This window comes from Zonotrichia leucophrys, chromosome Z, assembly GCF_028769735.1.
Source record: "Zonotrichia leucophrys gambelii isolate GWCS_2022_RI chromosome Z, RI_Zleu_2.0, whole genome shotgun sequence".
In the NCBI taxonomy this organism is placed as follows: Eukaryota; Metazoa; Chordata; class Aves; order Passeriformes; family Passerellidae; genus Zonotrichia; species Zonotrichia leucophrys.
In genome coordinates, this window is record NC_088200.1 from 50,015,784 (window position 1) to 50,037,415 (window position 21,632).

The 21,632-nt window shown below is 41.2% G+C and overlaps 1 protein-coding gene across 3 annotated transcripts in view; it reads left to right on the forward strand.

Moving 5' to 3' along the window:
• AOPEP (aminopeptidase O (putative)) overlaps window positions 1–14,342 on the forward strand; it is a 182,686-nt gene extending 168,344 nt beyond the window's left edge. For all 3 annotated transcript variants that reach the window (XM_064735730.1, XM_064735731.1, XM_064735732.1), the window contains 3 exons: window positions 7,847–7,933; window positions 10,517–10,661; window positions 13,544–14,342. In XM_064735730.1, coding sequence (XP_064591800.1) covers window positions 7,847–7,933; window positions 10,517–10,657 — 228 coding nt within the window. In that variant the 3' untranslated portion in view covers window positions 10,658–10,661; window positions 13,544–14,342. The remainder of the gene's footprint in view (window positions 1–7,846; window positions 7,934–10,516; window positions 10,662–13,543) is intronic.
• Window positions 14,343–21,632: the final 7,290 nt, after the last annotated feature.

The window sequence follows — 21,632 nt, forward strand, 5'->3', positions numbered from 1 at the left end:
GACATCAGAAGAGAGACAGCCAGTGCCACCTTTGAAAAAGGATTAGACATGGTTTCTTAGTCTCTTGCCTTTTCTGACTTCTTTTGGAAACTTTTTTTTTCTACCAACACAGCTGTCCTTGATCACAGATGGGGCCCACATAGGGAGAAGAGTGTCTGGTTTGTAATTGGGAGCTCTCTGCTGTAAGCCTGAAGTGGGGGGAAAAATAGCATTTGTCTTCTCCAAACCAGTCCTCAGCATTTGCTGCATTGCCAAGAGTGAATCCTCTCCTGAAGTGCTATCCTATCCTTTGGTTGCTGTGCCTTTTTGATCACAGCAAGGTTGCTTGCTGCTCTGCCTGGGCTTTCTGAAGCAGCATGTTTTGTGATTTCTGGCTTCTCTTTGGTCAGGTAGAAAAGAGCCTCTGTGCTGGGTGTGGGAAAGATACAGGTTTTATTTCCAGGTGGAAGTGGAGTCATGTTCACAGCCTGTGGAAGCTGATGAGGTTGCTCATGAGCAAGGCTCTGGTACTATATAAACTTCTTAAAATCTTGTTAGCTAGAACTGTGTGACTGCCAGAACAGAAGCTTGTGGTTGGAGCAGAGGAGAAAGGTCAGGAAGGAAATACATGCCCCTAACTCACATTTATAAATGTGAGAAGGCTCAAGTGGGCCCCTGCTGCTGCTTGAGGCTTGCACAGCAGTGGAAGCATGCTGCCTGGCCCATGGGCACACCAACACAGGTACAGGTTCAAATGCTGCCAGCTGCCCCACACTCTGCCATTGACCAAGCAACAGAATTTGCCTTTCAGACCTTGATTGTGCCACATTTTTCTCTTCTAATACTAAATATAGGCAGTTGCTGCATGAGCTCTACCCACAGCCCTTCATCAGTGCTGTTAAAGGAGGAGATGGGACTTACATGTCTTTCTCCATTTTTTCTAGCACCCTTCATATGTGCAATTGCTAGATCTCTGCAGAAGTACAAATCAGAAGAAGAATTAATTACAGGAGTAGAATATTGCTACCAATATTGCCAAAATCTAATATCTGATATTCTGCTAAAATTAGCTTTTAAGTGACTTTTTAGTGATCAGCTCATACTACAGGTTTTAAATTATTTTAGACCTCTACATAGTCCTCCTCAAAATTACAATTAGCTCCTGACAAAGTTTTGATCTGCCAGCTCATTACTGCCTTAGGGTTTCCTGAACGACCATGCTTTTTTTTCTATGTTGCTGGGGTGTCAGTGGGCTGAGATACTCATGCAGTGCTGCACAGCAGGAAGGGAGGTTGTCCAGGGGGGCAGGAATGGCATGTACAATCGCTTGTACAACCTGGAGCTGCTTTTACAATCAGTGATGTCAAATGCAGAGCATGGTGGAGCTCCATGAGCTCAATCTGCCTCAGGTCCAGCTACTGAACTGTGGTTCATTCTAGTACTCAAATAAAATAGCCATTTTAAAAATTAGAAATGTTATCATCATTTTGGCTGTAGCTCTGGAAAATTAAGGGTTTTATACTGAAACAGAGCGTTGCACTGTGAGAAACAGCATTAACTGAACCCTGAAGCCATGAGGATCTCAGGGAGAAAAATTGCCTTAAAGATTGCTGCTGCTGTCGTGCTGTATCTGGCCTTTAGAGTCTTTGGGCTTTGCAGTACTGTCAGAGCAAGCACAACAAGACCTGAGAGAAAACTTAGGCTGTGAAGAGTCCAGTTTTTAGTCTAAAACAAAACTAATTTAAGCTGATAGATGGCTTCTTTACTCAGTCTCCTCACAAACTCTTGGCAAACACAATAATCACAATTACAGAATCCTTGTAAAAATGATGAATCCATTCTGCTTGCATCCAGTAGGTTTTTGGCTCTTTGAGTACACTCTTTCAGATTGCCAAACTGATTGCCTCTCAACACAATTGTAACACAAAAAGCTGGTTCATTCCTCCTGGTGAGCTGCCTCAGCATCCCTCACTTGCACAAGTTTCAATGAAATCAAATTCACCTTCTAAAGTCTGTGTGTACTGTGACATAAAAGATAGAAGTGCCCACTTGAAATTCAGACTATATAGAATGAAAAGCCACTGGTTTATCAAAGAATAACTATTTCAACTAAGATAGAGGGGGAAAAGGGTCATTAAATGCCCTGTAAAATTGGCAGTTCTTAAATTGCAATTCTTCCAGGCTAAACAACTGTAAAATCTGGTTTTTAGTTCAAATATTTTCTGGCAACATCTATTCCTTAATTAGGTAGGCAAATGATCTAATATTTGAGACCACTTTATTTGTAGATAGGAAGAGACTGGCAATAAATGCTTTCAGATGGAACAGAGCAGTATTCAGGTGCACTGGAATGCTTCTTTATTGTTAATTAAAATTAATCTGTTGTAGCATAACTTGGTTATTTCAAAAAAATTCTCTATTTTTTCCTCTGTGAATTAAACTGGAGTCTGACCTCTGAAACTCTTTAATTAACATTTAAGACTCAAGTTGTTAAAATAATTTTTTCAATAGAGTCTCAACCTGTATTTGGTAAAGATCACAGATGCCCCATACCTTTAATAAAGGTTCCACTTTTCTGGACAATAGTTCTTACTCTATTTCAAATTATCACATTCTTTAAGATCTTTTAAGTACATTGGTTTTGTTTTGTCATTTAGATTTGTTGTCTTATGGCGCCTTTTAAATTGGATCCAGCTATTAGCAAAGTGTACTAATTTTCCCTGAGGCTAGACTCCCATTCTGCAAACCAAAAGCTTAGTAAAGTCTAACTTTTTTTCTCCCTTTAATAAAGGCATGGTTTAAATTACTTGTTTTGTAAATCTTATGGGTAGACCTCAGAAGTATTTTTTTTTTTTTTTTGCTTGTATGCAACTCTGAGAATTGGACTTAGTTATCCTTAAGGGTTCCTTCCAACTTAGCTGTGATTCTGTGAGATTCTGTGATTCATGTGAGGAAAGGCCAAAGAATTGAGTTTGTTCAGCCTGGTGAAGAGAAGGAGTGACCTAATTGCAGCCATCTTGTACCTGAAGGGAGCCTGTGAGAAAGATGAAGAGGGACTGTTTGCAAGAGTATATAGTGACAGGACAAGGGAGAATGGCTTGAAACTGAGGGTAGCCTTAGATTAGATATTTGAAAAACTTCTTTACTCTGGAAGTGGATGGATGCTGGAACAGGTTTCCCATAGAAATTTCCCCTTGTGTGGAAATTGCCCCATCCAAGACCAAGGCTGCATGGGGCTTTGAGCTACCTGATCTAGTGGAAAGTATCCCTGCCATGGCAGGAAGGTTGAAACTACATCATTCTTAAAGTCCTTTTAAACAGATTCCATTCTATGATTCTGTGATTGTGTGGGCCAGGGGAGAATAACATGGATTAGGCAAAAGAATTTATCACCTGGGTCAGAAACAATAAGTATCTCTTTAATTTAAGACATGTTCAAAATATATTTTAATTTTTTTTTTCTCAGTTATGTATGTCACTGGGAGCTTTTCTTTTGAAAGTCAAGCCATCTATTTGGTACTTTACACAGCTTTAGTCTGTCAGCTTCAAGCACTGTCTCCCAAAAGGTCTTGGCCAGGTTGTTAAAGGGACTGCCTTAGAGCTGGATTATTAGAATATTTTATGTAATTTTTCCCCCCTCAAATAATCTCATGCAGCAGCTTGCATTGTCTGAAAACAGAGCAAGCAAAATTTTGCTCTTCATATCTTCCATTGAGCTATCTAAATGCAGGTATTTTTGAGTTACAAATAATATTGTGCAATACTGTGTATTTTTCTTAAAATTAAATTAAAAGATATTATGAGGTTCCTGGAATTCTTTGTATATGCTGCTGCTCCCATATTTGGGACTCTGCTGTCTGGCAGTAGCATCCCTTCATTATGTTTCCTGTAGGTATGTGCCAATACTTTAGATCTCAATGTTGTTGGTACTTGTGAAAATTAAATTTTGTACCTGAGACATTGAATCTCTCTGTCTTCATGTTACTGGACCGTGCCTCAGAAATACACTACTAATATGAGTATTGCATTGCAAAACACACAGTTACAAACTTCATTTAGCTTGAAAACCTGGCAGTGGAGAGGCCTCCCCCATCTCCAAAAGCAGGGTGGGAAGACAAAGCAATTTCCAAGCAATGAGGGTCCATCCACTAGGAGCCTGAGGTGTCAGCAGGCCTCCATCACTCCTCTGACCTACTTTTCCCCATCCTTGGGAGTGCCAGCCATCAGTCCTGGACTCGGGAGGACAGCTCTCACCCTGGTATTGCAGGCTCCAAAAACAAATTTCAATTCCAGTATCAGCATGTGGGTCCTTGCAGCTGCCAAACCAATAAGAGTGTGTGTGGGTGGGTGGGTGAGCAGTTAAAGGTGTTGCTTCAGATCCAGCAAAGTCCTCTGTGCTTTCTGCCAGCAATAACAGGATGGATTGCTGTAAATTACTTTTCAGGTTTAGTTTATATTGTTTATGGTATAACCAGCCAAAAGGACATATGCTGTGAATCTCTGAACTGTAGAAGAGCACAGGGAAACATACAGAGAGAAAACTGCAAGAGAACTAATGAATTCTTATTTTTGCCACTGAATGTTTGCTCCTGGGAGGAAAAGAAAAGCCAAGAAGAGCATGCACAGGATGTGGTATGGTTAGCCCAGTCCGACCACAAGCAACTTGGTTTTCTAAATTTCCTTTTGAAACTGTTTTGTTGAAAGTGCCTGTTTGCATATGACTCATTCATTAGGCTGTGAAGCTGTGGGGCCCATTTTACTCTCGTCACTCTAAGTATTGGATGAGACGCTGGGAACTGGGGTTTTTTTTTGCACCCTACCCTTATGTGACTAAAATTCTTATATTTGTGGAATCAGCCTTAGGGTATGGAGTACCATAGAAAAAATCCTTCTTTATAGTTCATGTGTCTGAGAAACTGTTTTAGCTGCAGTTTGGGCAGCACGGCTGTCTACACACCATATGGTGCAGGGGGCAGGAATGTAACCAGTGTATTTCAGTCCACATTGTGCAAGGGCCCCTGCCCCTCCTGCACTCGGAGCCAGCCTTGGTTTCTGTGCTCTGCTTTCGGGGGTCTTGCAAAGGCAGAGAGCAGGGCTGACTGAGCTGATGGTTCCACAAGCTGTTCAGCAGACATTGGCTCTCCTGCAGTTTGCTCTGCCACGGGAATATTTGGGGCAGACAGGAGGCAAATGTGCAATCTGAGGAGAAGAGGCATGCTGTTCCTGCCCCAGCTGGCAAAGTGCCAGCGTTTCAGGTCTGGGAATGTGCTGGGATTTGTACTCACCCTGGGAAAGAAAGGGAAAAAAGCAAAAGAGAGAAAGAAAAGTGTGTGCTGTCTCAGATCTCACTCAACAAATAAATATTTTTCCTTTTAACTATTTGAATAGATGTTGGTTGCCAAGGACAGAAACCATATGGAGGAAGGAACAGTTAAGGGAATAGGCATAGCTTAGTTCTGTGTTTTCCAAAGCCATCAGAACTCAGATGCTCAGGCCATGATGCAGTGTCAGTCATATGACATGTTAATATGTCAGGAAGTAAGAATGCCTTCACAGAGAGAACTTCCCTTCTGCTCTCAATGCAGCTACAATGGTTGTACCAAGAAAGGTATTTTGGGGACAAACTGGCTTCTGTGCTCTTTCAGCCACCTCCCTGCTTGTTATAAAGAGAACTCAGAAATGTAGGCCCTTAAGTTTTGTGACTCCACCTCTACATCAAGAAATACCTTAACAACTGCAGGGGAAATAACAGCTCCACCAGGAGGTATGAAGACAGCCCCATCCCTGCTGTTAAAATACTCTCACTGAAGGCACAGTTTGAGGTCATGAGCAGCCACAGAAGCTGCACTTGATTGCCTACCTCCTGGGTAAGTGCTGTAACTGCTGGATCATGGGATGTAGAAGAGCAGTGATTACAGGGGGGGACAACAGAACCTTTCTGCTCCTCATGTTTCTCCTCGTTGCTATCAGAATACATTAGGAATTCTGTTTGGATTGTTTGTTATGTATGGAAGAATCTGCGGAGTAAAGTGTACCTGCAGTCTTTTAAATGTGTTTATATTGTTTGCTTAAGTCATCTTACAGATAGGAGAGGTGTATAGTTAAGTTTTGATTCTGAGTAGTTTCATCTGGGCAAGGAGGTGCTTGGTGCTGAGAAACACCCTGTAACAAAGCTGGATTGCTTGGGAAGATTTCCTGGAGAACATTTAGTGTCTCCTGAGAGAAGCAGCAGCTGGGTAGGGTTTTGAAGGTCTGCCTTATGAATATGGGCATCTACAGCAAAGTGAGTTGAATCTTGGAAACCCATTTCTTTTGTAGATTTAGCTGTGGTTCCACTAGCAGGAATCCTAGCAGCTGCTGGGTTTTTTTGCTATATTCAGCAAAAAGCTGTAAGAGACCGCAGTTATTCCCTATCATGCACAGCACTGCAGCTGTAGATTTAGTATCTTTCAAAGCAGTGAGTGCAAAATCCACCCAGCCCCAAAACCTCACAGTTTTTTGTTTTCCTAAGGTGTCTTCAAACTATTTTGTATAAGGAATCAGCTGAAAAAAGGTATCAAGTACAGAGGATGTGTGGGCATTTATCACTTGTTATTGTGCTAATAGGATTGATATCTAATCTAATGTAATTCTTTAAAATTTTTTCCAGAGCTAAAAAGTTGGCAGAGACTAGGATGAAAAGGAAATTATTTTCAAAACCTTATTTCCAAAAACAACAGTACCTTTTTCCCCATGCTCCCTTTCTGTCTTCAGTTCTCAATTTCATCACTACATCTGTCATTCAGAGAAAGGTTCATATTCAGATACTTGATATGAGCACAATTTGGACTCAGTTTCAAAAACTACTAAAACTGCTGACATTTCGCTCTTGCTATGAAAGGTGATTTTCATTAGGTGCCCCGTCTTTTTAAAGATGTTAAGAGAAAAGGCTGAAACAGAAGCATTGGGAGTTATTCCACTTAACTGTTTTTGTTTACTATCAGTGCTGAATTGTTAATGGAATATAAAACGTTAGGCTTACCACTGCCTGCAATCAGGAAAGCCTTACTGGAGAGTAAGATGACACTTAGGCCACAAGAGTGGCTAAGAACAAAGTCTAAAATGTAAAGACAACACACATGTAATTCATGTTCTTAGTACTTAAGGAAAAACATTTTTTCAGTTGTAATTTGCTTGAAAACTTTGTTACAGTGTGTCAATAACTGTTTTTATCAATGTGTATTGGTAGAACAGCATGACAACTTTTTAAATGCAGATGAATTTTAAATGCTTAAGAATGTGCTTAAAATCTGTTAGTAGCAAAACTGATTCATTTAAGTGAAAGCTCTCTGTTTCATGGGTTGATATCTAACTTTTATCCTTTTGGCATGGATTTAATATTGACACAGAATTAAATTTAAGCCTTTTTATCATGTGTATGATGCACTTAAATAGGGGATATTATCAGTTATATTTTGTGGCTTCTCCAGACCTTTGCAGTGGCAATCTGTTTCCTGCCACCCTCCTTTAGACACTATGAAAGAAATAACCTCTAGCCTAACTCAAAAGGAAGAAAGTCAAGACTGGAAAAAGTGGCAGGGAAGATGCTGCACATGTGTGCCTGGATCTGGGTTAGTTTCTAGCACCGAATCTGGAGTTTGTCTTTGAGCATCCTGGGTTTCCGAAGCCCGAGGGGCACAGAGTTCTGGCTCCTCTGTCCAGCTGACTGACTTGTCAGGCTGCAACCTGCCAAAAGGCACAAACCCAACAAAGTTGAAAAAGGCAAACTGGTACAGATACATTATCAACACTCAGACAAAATACAAGGGTTGGTTGGTTGGTTTGTTTGTTTGTTTGTTTTTACCTAGTTTTATTTTTCTTCTGAAAGGTTCGTCATCGGTGGTGTGAACTTGTCATTAAACATAAATATGAGCCTGGGTATGGAGACATTGAGAGATTCCTTAGAGAGGATCAGGTAAGTTACATTGAACTAGCATTTTGAAAACAATTAACTTTTTAACACCCTTATGCTGAAATAAAAAAAACCAAAAAGTATATTTTCTTGCTGCAGTTTGTCAAAAACTTGGCTGTGTATTCATATTTGTCTTCTGTGGGTGTCTAAACATTTAGTTTAAGGAAGCCACTTAGGGGAGAGGTACTCAACGCCACCTAAACCTAAAGACCTCTTATCCTCTGTCAAGTGGGGAAATAGGATAGAATTCCTCCTCTCCTTGCATTTTATGCAAGCCAGAGGTATGAGTGATGCTAGGAAGATACTTCTCAGCAGGTTTCTTTTGCAGGATGAGGAAGGTAAGTGTGGCTGTGAATGTCAATGCAAGTATGGGATAGATGCAAAGCAGTCAGTGGTGTGGTAATCTTAGTTTTGAAGATGACAGCCAGAAGTAGTATAGCACATCCAGGGAATGCTAGCCCCTCCATGGATAGGAACATTGTAAGAGAGGATTATGAAGGCATTAAGAGGCTGGACATACATAATTCCCTTACTATGGCCTTACATTTAGGCCACTGTGAACTTAGAATTCTGATTGCACCACTGCCTTGTTCTTTTTCTATTTTCCCTTTTATGTATCTTTATATACTATGAGCCCTATAAAATTGAGACATTCACTGCCTAGAGTGAATTTTAAATACTTAAATATATGTTACAAAATAGAAGATGGTGAAGATACATCAAAATCTAGGCAAGATATTAATGTCTTTACCTTTTATGCTGACAACGAACAGAGCTGTTTATAGCCAATGAGGATTTTCTGCTTTCAGGCAACACAGCACAACTGAATTACTGCAGTTTGTCATGAATTCTTCTATCTCAGAAGTATATCTCCTATTTATATCTGACCCAATGAACAGGCCCCAGAGCTCTTGGCAAGCTCTGTATTAAAACAAACAAACAAAAATGACATTATTTCATAAAGAGTTACGTGGATTGTGCTGTTTATATTCTGTGAAAGGATGGAGATGACCACCAGCAGAACCTGGGTGTTTGGGGTTCAGGAAACCCTTGAGCTGATAAAACCATACAGAATTATGTCAAGTAAAGACATTTTCTGCAGTGTAGGGAAATAATTTTTTGCAACTTTTTAATGTAATCTCCATTTCATTTACTCCAGCAGTGCATACAGTTAATGGCACAACAAGCTTCTGGTGTGATTAGTACTTAGAGCAGTTGCATGTCTGTACTGATCATGTAACATGGCATTTTTAAAAGTCTGGGGGGAAATGCAAATGGACTGTTTAAATCCTTTGAAGTTCTACAAAACACTAGTGTGTTTAGTGCATATAAATATTTAGACCTAGGGGAGAGTTATTAATGCTGAGTAGAGAAAGTACTTCCTATAGTAAGAAAATGTCACCATTTGAAAAATTCTCAATGAGAGCCCAGCTCCATTTGTGTGGCTGCCAGACCTTGGTGCAGCTGCAAACCTTGGAAATCTGAGGTTTTGGTTCTCTTGGTGTCACAGTGTGCTTAGGGAATTGGCAAGGAGTCTGGCAGGTTCCTGCCTTCCTGACACTCTGGGACTTTCTCCTTTTACTTCTCTCATTTTTAAATTTTAAATGTCTCTTCTGGCTGAAGAGGTTCTTAAGGCTTACCAGCCAATGCTAGAACTAGCGTTAAAAATTATTTTTTCTCAATGCTGTCCAAATTTTTCCGCTCCTGCCAGTCCAAACAGTACCTGTAAAAGTCAGCGTGCTAAGCTGCTAATATTTTGTAACATATGCAAACCTGTTTTGGTAAGTGCAGTTTAACATTAACTGAATTCCTGTAATTAGCTGAAAAAAATGTATCATCAGAAAAAAAGGACAATGTCCAATAAATTTCCTGTTAAGTTAGGCAGTGCTTTGTTGGCAGTGGTCAAAGGGGCCCAGATCTCCTCACAAGAGCCCCATTACCATTTTTTATAGCTGCTATGTCCAGAATAAATGGTTAGGAAAAGCCTGCCTTCATACCCAACCAGAATTTATGCATGTTAAACTGTATCTCTGATGTAAAGGGAGTCAAACACAGATGTGACCATATTCAGTTGATGTCCAGTTACAGAATTGACAAATGGGAATTTTAAAGCGGAGTATTTCAGTTTTTGTTCATGGATATGTGAGTAAACATGACAATTGGAAAGAAAATATGTATCCTGTTGAAGGAAGGAGAAACTTTTTTCTTAAGGGGCATTTGGAAAAAAATCAGATAGTTGGTAAAAGGAAACAGTATTCAACTTGAACAGTGGCAAGGGAAGTGGAGTGAGGAATGATTTTCTTGTCATGCCATAACACAAAATCGTTACATTAATAATTAATAATCTGTTTTTGCAGAGTCAACACAGCATATAGACAAGTGTCCTTAGGCTAAAGAGACACAGAAAATATTAGTTCTTCTGGGGGAGAGAATAGACATTAGAGAGTAAATGGTATTTTCTGTGTTTTGGATTGTCTGTTTTGTTTCATTTTTAGTTTAAATGAATACTAGAGGGTCAGTGACAAAAACCCAGCTAACTAGTTATTACTGGTGGTAGGATGCTTGTGTGTTATGTTCCTCTTTCAGGCTATGGGTGTGTATCTCTATGGTGAATTAATGGTGAATGAAGATGCAAAGCAACAAGAACTTGCACGGAAATGCTTTGCTGCAGCACAAGAACATATGGATGCATCCTCAGCCAAAGTGGTGGCAGAGATGTTATTCTGAAAAGGTGATTTTTCATTTTAATCCTAACACCCTGATTTTGCTTCATATAGGAAAAAAATATGCAGAGCTCAGTGAACGTGGTAAACTATGGCATACCATACAACTTGTGGCTGCTTAGGCTGAGAAATGACTCTTGTTATATGTCTTGTTGGCTTGTTTTTTTTTTTTCTTTTTCTTAAGCCCAGCAGCGGGAGCAGTGAGTTACATACATGTAGGCATAGCTGGAGAACGTGGAGAATGGCTTTGTTGTAATGGACTATACAAGAGGCAACTGTAAGTCCAAATGGCCAAAGAAGGCCAGGCTCTGCCTACAGTTGTTTCCCATCCTGTATTCCTAACTCTGCTTACAAAAGTTTCAATTGTGCAAGGACCATTTCTGTTTAATAGAGCTGCGTTTTCACTTGACAGGCAGCATAGTCTTTGAAAAAAGCCTGATCCCACAGTGGAAATATGAAACTGTGGACTTGGAAGCAAATATCGTGTGAGAACTAGCTGATAATTCAGGTTTTTTTGTGTTAAGGGTATGAAGGTTTTGAAGATTGATTATGAGGTAAGAAAAGTAGCCTTAACAGGAAGAAGCTAGCTTGTTTATGAAATTCAAGGAGAGGAATCACCAGAAAAAGCTGAACTGCAAAAATATTTATGGGAATGATGATTGCCATGGGCTATAAATTTGCAAAGATACTTTCCAATTCTCTGTCTGAGCAGTTGGAGGTACCCTTGCAGTGTATGCACATGCATGTTTAATGTATAACCCATTAAGATTTGTATGAAAGTTTCTTAGAGTACAGCATTTTCGGTTAATCAAATGACTCATCCTACAGACTGATTGCTGTGGTTGTTCACAAACTTTACAGCTGATTTGTGGTATCAAAATTCAGTCTTCTAATTTAGCAAAAAAAATTGTCACCTAATTGATACCAAGGAAGAATCTCAATTTTCTTCTGTTCTAGCAGTACTAGAACTGTGAGTTCCGCTTGGTTTTGTAGTGGTTTTTTGCTATGTTTATATGAAATACAGCCAATGACAGATACTATGAAAGCAAATGTGATTATGAAAAGCCGTGTTGTTCTGTATAGACAAGAACTGTGCCTGCCAAGAAAACTTTTTGGGAAAGGTGGATCAGACTGTAGAGTGGCAGGATATCAGTAGGGGTAGGAGAGACACCTTTTAAAACAGAGCTAAAGAGACTCTTTAGTGTACTCCCAATTATCAAGGACTCATAGGAATGTGAGTTATGTTCAACAGTTCTTAATCTTAATCTGGTAGGTGTCTTCAAGTGTCTGAAGGCCAGAAACAATAAAATCAAAATTTCTACAAGTTTCTGATGGTAAGTATCTAGCACAGGAAAATTACACGGTATGCAGGTGTTAGCAATAGTCTAGAATTACCCCTTTGACTTTACAGAGTGGAAGTGCATGGTTAGCTATAACATAAAACTTAAAGATACTAAGTACAATACTCTGTGTAACTACACAGCTTTCTTTTAATGTTATGGCTGTTTGGGTTCCTGGCATGATGATTTGTGACTTAAGATTAAAATCACATTGCCAGGGATTACCACGCAGCCATGACCACAGCTGCTAGCATGAAACTCACCATTAACAGTCTGATGGGTGCACAGCGTGGAATCCTCTCCATCTATCAAAAAACAAACAAAAAACACACATACACCAAAACAAAAAAAAAAAAAAATAGAGAGAGGGAGAGAGAAGCAAACCCCCAAACCCACCAAAAACAGAGGAAAGCAGCAGAGCATCATGGAAGAACCTCCTCCGAAAACTATCTCTGCTGAGACCAAGATCTCTCTGGTGAGGTGCAGAGCTTAGCTGATTGGTGAACAGTGATTGTTTTCCTCTTTGTTCACAGTGGCTAAGTTCTGCACCTGAAGAGAAGGGAGAGGAGACTCTCTGCAGGGCAGAGAGCGTTTGCTGGCTGAGATCCCTTGCTGCTGAACGGGCAGATTTGTGATGAAGGCATGTGTCCGAGGCTCAGTGTATGGAGAATAAGAGGCAGAGGCAACCTGGGAAGGACCAAAGACTTTTAGTTGTAGTTGTGAATAAACAGTGCCCCTTAAGTTCTCAGTCTGATTGCAAATGTAAGGCATTGCCTGCAGTAATTTGGTTACCATGCTTTCCTAAAGGTCAGAGTAAATAACATTTGTGACTTTTAACCTGAAATTGTCAATAAAGATTTTGTTTTCTCTTTAATGGATACTGTAATGATCCTCTCTGAGCTAAGTTGTAGCTTAGCACTGTGTGTCGTTTGCAGGAAATGGTGGCAGCTCCAGTCGGAAACAACTTACAGCTGCTGCTGTTGTTCCAGGCTGTTGATGGACCCGTCCTCCGGTGCCTACTGAGCTGATATCAGTTCTGATTTTACACACTGGCTCAGTTCAGCAGGAACAGGAGTCGAGCCCTAGAGCAAAAAACAAGATGTACCTTTCCTAAGAGCCTTTGAGAAATGTTGTTGCTGTTTTCTCTCAAAAATGAATCAGTACACCTTATGTCCTGATGTTAGACACTAAATGGCCTAAGGTGGAAAAGCTACCTCAGTACTGTTTAAGAGGACTGTTGGCTAAAGATGAGAAGGTATGTGAATATGTAGCACATCACACAGTATTGCTCTGGTAACTTGCCTCCAACATTATTTTCAGAGAAATCTGGTAATAACCAAAAGATTATTGCTTCCACCATGGATCCCTCCCTGTCTTCTCCAGACCTTGTTGTGGTAGCTTTAGGAAGCTAAAGAGATCATTGTTAACTCTGTAGCTACAGTTAGACTCTGCTGGTGACCTAAAATATTGGAAAGCTGGAGCAATCAAGAATGCAGAGATATTCCTTCATTGTGACAGAGTAATAACTTTAAACGCTGTTTCCGTTGCAGGAAAGATCACAGACAACTCTTTTAATAGATCTTCTGCTAAACTCCGATGGTACTAGGATTTCATTGACCCGGGACATCAAAGGAAGGATTATGTGACTGCTAAAACAATCAGCTGACAGAAATATTTACCTTTCTGTATTTCTAGAGGTCCACCGTAACTGAGAACGCAAGACAAACTACACACACATGAGTTTCTCTGGCTCTAGGTAATTCTTTGAAACAAGAATTTTGGGATTTATCCTTGTGCTTTGGTAATACAATCATTCTGGTTTGCAGATGCCAAAGATTCTTGATTTGAACAACTTTATTAATTTGGGCATTCTGAAAATGGATGGAGCTGTATTGTGTACTTAAAATTTTGTTTGTAACTTCTATGTCATATTTATAAAACCTCAGTGTGAAATCAGCAGGGACTGGGGTGGGGCTTGTAAGATTAGATAGAAGCAGAAATAAACTGTGGAAAGTTACCTGCTATCCTCCTAGTGATGGGGTGGGACTGAAGAAAAAACAAAGATCATCATGCTCTCTCTGTCATGTTTAGGTGAAATTTTACTAGAAGTGTCAGACCTCCCATTTTCTGAAAGTGTCTTTCATACTTTTGTAATACTTATTTTGCAATGATATCTCAAGTGTATCCTTTCCTGATCAATGAATCTCTACATTTTTAGAAGACATCTTCATTGTTCCTTTCAGAGAGTAAGAATTTAAACCAAAAAACAAAACTCTGTGAACTTATTTCCCTTGTACTCTATTGTTTTATATCAAATCCTCTTTGATAATAATAAAATTATCAAATTTTTTTCGAGTATATATAGTCTTTCCATTGCACTGTGGTTCAACATTATTTTAAAAACATGGGAAGAAGAATGACTTCATTCCTTCTTTTGCAACAGGAGAAAAGAACCTGGAACTCATTACTTAAGGGATGTTAATGAGAAAAAATAAATGAGGTACTTTTTAAAAGTTCTTAGAATCTAAAGTAAAAGCCTGCCTCAACATTGTCTTCAGTACAAAGAGTACAGTTCCTTTTCACGTCACCACATTTTCTGACCTTCCCCTTGGCAGGCATAGTGTCAAATCCTGAATTAAGGGACACTCAGCAAGTTCTTTCAAATGCAGCAAGAGTTAGGAAATTGTCCAGGCAGGCACTGAGACACCACAATGACTTCTAATGTAGTGACTCTCAGAGACGTAGTTATTACAGGATCCTATTCATAACAGAGTTACACTTCATTTCACAGGTTTTTCTGCGAATACCAGCAAAAGAAACCAGCTTGCTTTTTGCCTTTTTCACTGTGTAAGGAAAAAATGCAGAGCTGGATAAGACTCTTGCACAAAATATGCAGAAATTAAGTAAATTGTAGGCCTCTTCGTAGCCAGTATTGTTAAAGCTACAGGGCAAATAAGATACTACACATTTTTAAAATAGCACCAAATATTTCTTCTTTCAAAACAATCTACTTGCCTTTTTTATTTTAATATTGAGCACAGCAGTAGTTTGCTACAGCTTCTACAGTCGGCTTCAGCAGCTTTAACTTGAACATTTCCCCGCACTACGACATCGTCACCCATCATGCGTGGTAGAAACTGAGAAAAGCAACAGAAGATAAAACGCAAACACCAAAATACCTAAAAGATGACAAAAGAGGTGGCAGTCCTGGCCCTTCATCAGGGCTTATGGGGCCTTTTGTTGCTAATCCAAGCATTGTGATATAGAGTGAGGCTCCAGATTAAGAAGAAAGCTGAAGGTGGCATTGAACAGTTATGGTCACCATAACTCATCAGAGAGTATAGGAGACTCACATATGTATTGTTTAGTAGGGTCACTAACATGATATAAACATTGCCCTTAGTTTAAAATCCTTCTGAATCATGCAATAAGCATTAGAATGGAACCATATAATTATTTACAGGATCACAGAATAATATGAGTTGGAAGGGACCCACAAAATTTATTGAATTCAGCTCCTTGCCCTGCACAGCACCAGCCCCAAGAGTCACACTGTGTGCCTGAGAGCATTGTCCAAATGCTTCTTGAACTCTGTCAGGCTGTGACCTCCTCCCTGAGGATCCTGTTCCAGTGCCCAAACACCCTTTGGGGGAAGAACCTTTCTCTAATATCCAACTGAAACCTCCCCTGAGACACCTCCAGGCCGTTCCCTCAGGTGCTGTCACTGTCTCCTCCACAAGAGGAGAGATCAGTGCCTGCTCCTCCCCTTCCCCTCATGAGGAACTCGTACCTGCAGTGAGGTCTGTCCTCAGTCTCCTCTGGGCTGAACACACCAAGTGCCCTCAGCTGCTCCTTGTACAGCAAACCAGCCCCCAGCACTGGAGGTGAGGCTGCCCCAGCTCAGAGCAGGGCAGGACAATCCCCTCCCTTGCCCAGCTGTGATGCTGTGCCTGATGCACCCCAGGACAGGATTGGCCCTCCTGGCTGCCAGGGCACTGCTGACCCATGTTCAACTTGCCAGGACCCCCAGGTCCCTTTCCATGGCCCTGCTTACAGCACCTCATTCCCAGTCTGTCCATGCATCCAGGGCTGCCCCATCCCAGATGCAGAATCCAGCACTTTCCCCTGTTGAGCTTCATATGGCTGGTGATTGTCCAGACCCCCAGTTTGTGGGGGTCTCTCTGCAGGGCCTCTCCCTGCCCTGGAGGGAGTCAGCAGCTCCTCCCAGTTTTGTATCATCTGCAAACTTGCTCAGTATCCCTTCCAGTTCCGTGTCCAGGCCATATATGAAGATGTTGAAGGGCAGAGGGCCGAGGATGGGGCCCTGTGGAACCCCAGTAGTGACAGGTCCCCAGTCTGATGTCACCCCATTCACTGTCACCCTCGTGCCTGAACCGTGACCCAGCTGCTCACCCACCCCACGATGTGTTTATCCAGCTGTGGCTGCACAGTAGGTCCAGAAGCATCCTGTGACAGACAGTATCAAAAACTTCACTGGCTTCCCTTGGTCAGCTGGGTGGGTTACCTAGGCATGAAAAGAAACCAGGTTGATAAACAGGACTTCCTTCTCATGAGCTGTGCTGGCTGTGACTGATAACTGCGTTGTCTTTCAGGTGTTTTTCAGTAGCCCCAGAATAAGCTTCTCCATAACTTTACCAGGCACTGGAGTGAGACTGACAGGCCCATTGTTTCCTGGGTCCTCCTTGTCCTTCCTGAAACTGGGACAGTGGTTTGCCAGCTTATAGTCATCTGGGACTTCTGGATTCCTAAGATCACTCAAAAAAGACATTTTATGATTACATCAGCCAGCTCTGGAAGGATACTTGGATTAATCCTATCAAGCCCCATAGGTTTGTAGGGATCCAGCTGGAGCAGTAGGTCCTGCACATATTAAAAACACTAAGTTTTTAATAGACCCTACTATCAAAAGCCTAAGATGAAATATCTAAGGGAAAAAAACCCCAGCAAACCACCAACGTTATGGTTTTCTTTCAGGTGGGTGTTCTTACAGAGTTCCCAACAGAAGGAAGTTGCAGAATCTAATTGTAGCAAATAGAAGTGAACAACAAAGAAATTTATTTCTAAGCTTCCTCTAACTAAATCATTACAGGAAGCAATGTCTTTTCAAACAATACTTTAATCTAGGAGATGGACTCAGTGGTCCTTGTGGGTCACTTCCATTTCAGTGTATTGTATAATTGTATGTGGCTATGACAATGCAGGCATCTATATAGGTATGCCTTTGCCCTTAGGTTTCATTTACTTGTTTCATAGGCTGCCCACTCTGCATAAAATACAGCATTTTGTAGGAGTTTTTTTCCCCCTCCCATCCCTAATTCAGTCCTTTCCAAACACAGTGGTAATATTCTTCTGAAGAGCATTGAAAGCCCAGTGCTGGCTATCTCCCACGTACTTCATCAGTCCAGCATCTATTTAGGATCTCAGTGTTTCTTTTCTGGATGTACCTTTCAGCTCTGAAAACAAATCTCAGATGAAAAATTGAAACTGTGTCCATATAGTTAGGCAAGGATCACCATCATGCTGCTTACTGTGTTGCTTTTTCAGAGTAAAGGCAGACCATAACAAGGGGGTGGCCCTGCGAGTCCCTCAGCTTCTCAGTGGGAATGCATTCATTCCTTGCCATACACTTTCTGTTTCAAGTACAGAGCAAAACCATTTTGCTGACAGCTGTTTTCTGTCTGCAGCTTTGCTGGGAGGTGTTTGCAGCTGCTGCTGTCTCTGTGACTTCTCCTTTAGAAGGGAATTAGCTGTACCCTATTGCCCATGCCTCACACAAAATAGCGAAGGAAAGTGGTCTGGAAACAAAGGTCTGACTGGAAATGCAGCAAGTGGGCAGCTTGAGGAAACAAGTTGGCATAAAGAGCCTAAGGATTTCTGACATGTAAAAAGCACAATGAAAAAGGACACTACCAAAACAAATAAAAACGTTACATGGAGCATTAAAATGTATCATGCAGAGCACTGCAGCCAGTCAGTTCATATCCACAACTGATGGAAGTCTTGAGAACTGGTATTTGCACTACAGAGAATGTCAGGTGTTTGTAGGCTCCTTTGCATGCAGAGGTACATGGGAGGAAACCGTGGTGCTTCTGTTAAGAATCAGCAAGCAGCTGAGTTACCATGAGCCATTATGTTCCAAAGGCTCTATTAGTTTGGCGTTGATTCTTTCCATGCAGAAACTGGACTGTAAATGTCTGGAAAATCCACACCTTCCGGGCCCCCGTACTGCAGGCAAGTGCCAGCTCAGACACGAGTGCTGCAGCAGGTCTCACTTTCACTACATGTGATTTAAGAGTGACTAGCAATACATGAAATATCTAAGGCCATTCAAAGTTTTACCAGTAACTTAATGGTATTTTACTTATTTTACTTTGAAAAAACATTCACATAATAATGTACTCAGATAAGAGCAACATTTGAAATACACCCACACAATGAGCACAAAACCATCCTCTAATTCACTGAAAACCCTATTCCAAAACACCAATTCTTAATATCTAAAAAAAAAATTAATAAATTTTGTGGTTCTTTTAATAATGTATCTTGTGGGTTTTTAAAGCTACAAAATATCTACCTTTGTGCTAGTTCTGAGTATTCATGAGTCATTTCTGATGTCTTCTATAACAGTCAAAGATTTCAACAGACACCTAAGTGCATTTCTCTTTCTGACCTCAATTGCTGATGCCCAGACTAGTCAGAAGGAAAAAAATTGCAAGAAAGGACAAGGAAGCAACCAAACAGAGGAGCTGACTCACCTAGAATTTCACAAGTGTACTGAGTTTAGGCACATAAACAAAATATGAAGTGAACATATACACTGATGGTTATGTTCCTTTGTTTCTGTGGACACAGGATACTGGAAAATTTGTTTTAAAATCTTACCTGCTGCCAAGCTGACATTTTAGGTCAGTGAAATATGACAGTGCTTAAAGAAATTGAGACATTTGCATAGTCCTTGGGAGACTAACTGCATTTGTCCGTTTGCTGCGATTTAAGCTAAGTGCATATTCTCTGCACAAAACTAATATTTTATAATACTAAAATATACCTGTTTTCCAGAAGAACAACAGGCATTTGTTCTGTTACCTGAAAGCATGCAGAAATTGCAGTTCCATAAAAATTTGCTTTTACATGATCATTTATACATCAGAAATTATTAGTACCATGGTAGTGCCCACAGTACAACCTGTGAAACCCTGGTTTTGCTCACATGCCCCTGGGCAGCAGCTGGACGTTGCTGTACCCTTTAGCTAATGTAGCTCCCTTCGATCATCTCTGAAAACTGCCTATTTCTGAGCACATCCAGGCTTTTCCTCTGGGCTCGTTGGGACTGCTGTCTCAGCACTGGAGCCCTCTGCTGAAGCTCCATCTGAGGCATTTTCTTTATGGGCCAGTGTTGGCTGCTTTGCCACTGGCATCAGCCCCAGTCATCATGACTGGATCTAAACAGGCTGGTTTGAGAAATTGGTGCTTGGCACCATAATGTGATTCACTTCATCTCTAATCCTGAAAGGATGACAGTGCTCATCATCTACCACACAGAAAAAACATATGTTTTAAAAAAATTTTTTAACCTCAAGTTGTTTCTTCACAGTAACTTTGTCCCACACTTATTTTTATATTTGGTAGTAAAAGTTATTTGCTCTCCAGCTGTACTTCCTTACAGTCAACTCTTGCAAGTACAATAGAACTAAAAATTACATTATCTCAGCAACCATCTTACTTCAGTCTGCATCTGTTCCTTGGTGTGCCTGAAACTCACCTATTTTAATTGCCAATTGAAGTTTCATTCTGATTTATTCAGTTTTACACCTGAAAAGTACGTAACTTTTATTGTGCTCCCTAACATAGGGAACCACACTACCCCTCCTCCCTCTCTCCACCTTTCACATGCCCCTCCAGCCACCCTTTCCCTACACACACGCTACCTGTCCCTACAGCCATCTTTGTTCCCATCAGTAACATGGCAATATCACCCTGCAAAACCAACGCCAAGATTTTGTAATTGCCACCACTTGTGCTGGACCTGCCCATCATGCCCTGTTTGCATTATAATCTCTTGTTACTTTTGTCTATTTATGAAGGCTTTTTAATAAGCTCCCAGTTGTAGCTGAGGGAAAACATTGTTCCTTGTAGTGTGTTGTTAAGTTTCTTGTGTTATTCCCCCAATTTATGTATTGTTTCCCCCTATTAAGTGTAAAACGGTTTTGTCCCCCCAGTTTTTCCCACCACAGCCCTGATGTCCGTTAGGTTACCATGGTTACCCCTGTGTCTGTCACCCAAGTTACATAATTTCTCCTACCCCTTTTTCCCTTTTTAGTAAATCTTTTCTCCTCCCGGGGCTCAGTCAATCAGCCCCCCACTCCTCCTGGTTTTCCAGAACTTTCCTTTCTCTGGAGGTGTTGGTTGGCTGTGGTCCCGGGACACCTCCCTTATCTTTTGATTATTGGTTTCCATGGAGTGTCAGTTCTGTGAACTTCATCCCCTCACCTTTCCCAATTGGTTCCGCCTGTACCCACCCCCCCTCCTTTATAATCCTGTTTCACCCCCTATTCGGGGCCACTTTCCCGGTTGGTTTCCCCCTGTTGGATCCCGCAACACCTTCAATAAACCGACGTTTAACCCCCGGAGAAGTGCTCAGCTCCGTTCCTCGCCAATACCAGCGGTGTAAGCCAGTCCGCAGCCAGCGCAGCCCGAGGCCATCAGACGCCGAGGGGTGCTGGTTAGTAATTGCAGAGGGGCGTCGGCCTTTCGCCCTCAGCTAGCCGGACTTCAACCTTCGGGCCACGTACGCCCCCCCGCAATTCCTGTTTGCTTGAGTATTAAAAACAAAAGCAATTATATGACATAAACGCAGAACGTTTTTCTTCTTGTCATGGTTTAACCCCCATGTAGATGTTTCCTTTCCCCCCACCACCAGCAGGATCAGGGAGAGAATTGGAAAGGCAAATGTGAGAAAACTCATGGGTTGAGATAAAGACAGTTTAATAGGGAAAGCAAAAGCCACACAGACAAGCAAAGCAAAACAAGGAATTAATTCACTGCTTCCCATGGAGAGGCAGGTGTCCAGACATGTCCAGGAGAGCAGGGTCCCATCACACATAACAGTGACTTGGGAAGGCAAACACTGCCACTTCAAATGTTCTCCATTCCTCTGTCTTCCCCCACTTTAAATCCAGAGCATCATGTCATGTGGTCTGGAATATCCCTTTGGTCAGTTTGGGTCGCCTGTCCTGGCTGTGTTCTGTCCCAGCCTCCCATGCACCCCCAACTTCCTCCCCAGCATGGCTCTCTGAAAATCAGAAAAGGCCTTGGTTCTGTGAATGCCCTGCTCAGCAATGGAACACCAGCTCTTTTATTATCAATTCTGTGTTTAACAAAAATCTAAAACTCAGTCCCACATTAGCCTTTGAAAAGGAAATTAACTCTACCTAAGCCTAAACCAGCACACCTCTTTACACAGATGAAGAGTCAGATAAATGAAAGACTGTCAGTTTTATACAAGAAGAGGTAAGCACACCTCTTGACATTTTACAGTTTCTGCACCCACCTTCTCCACAGCAGCACTTGCCTCTCCTTTCTTCAATTAAATCACAGGAAATTCACTTGATAGCTGGA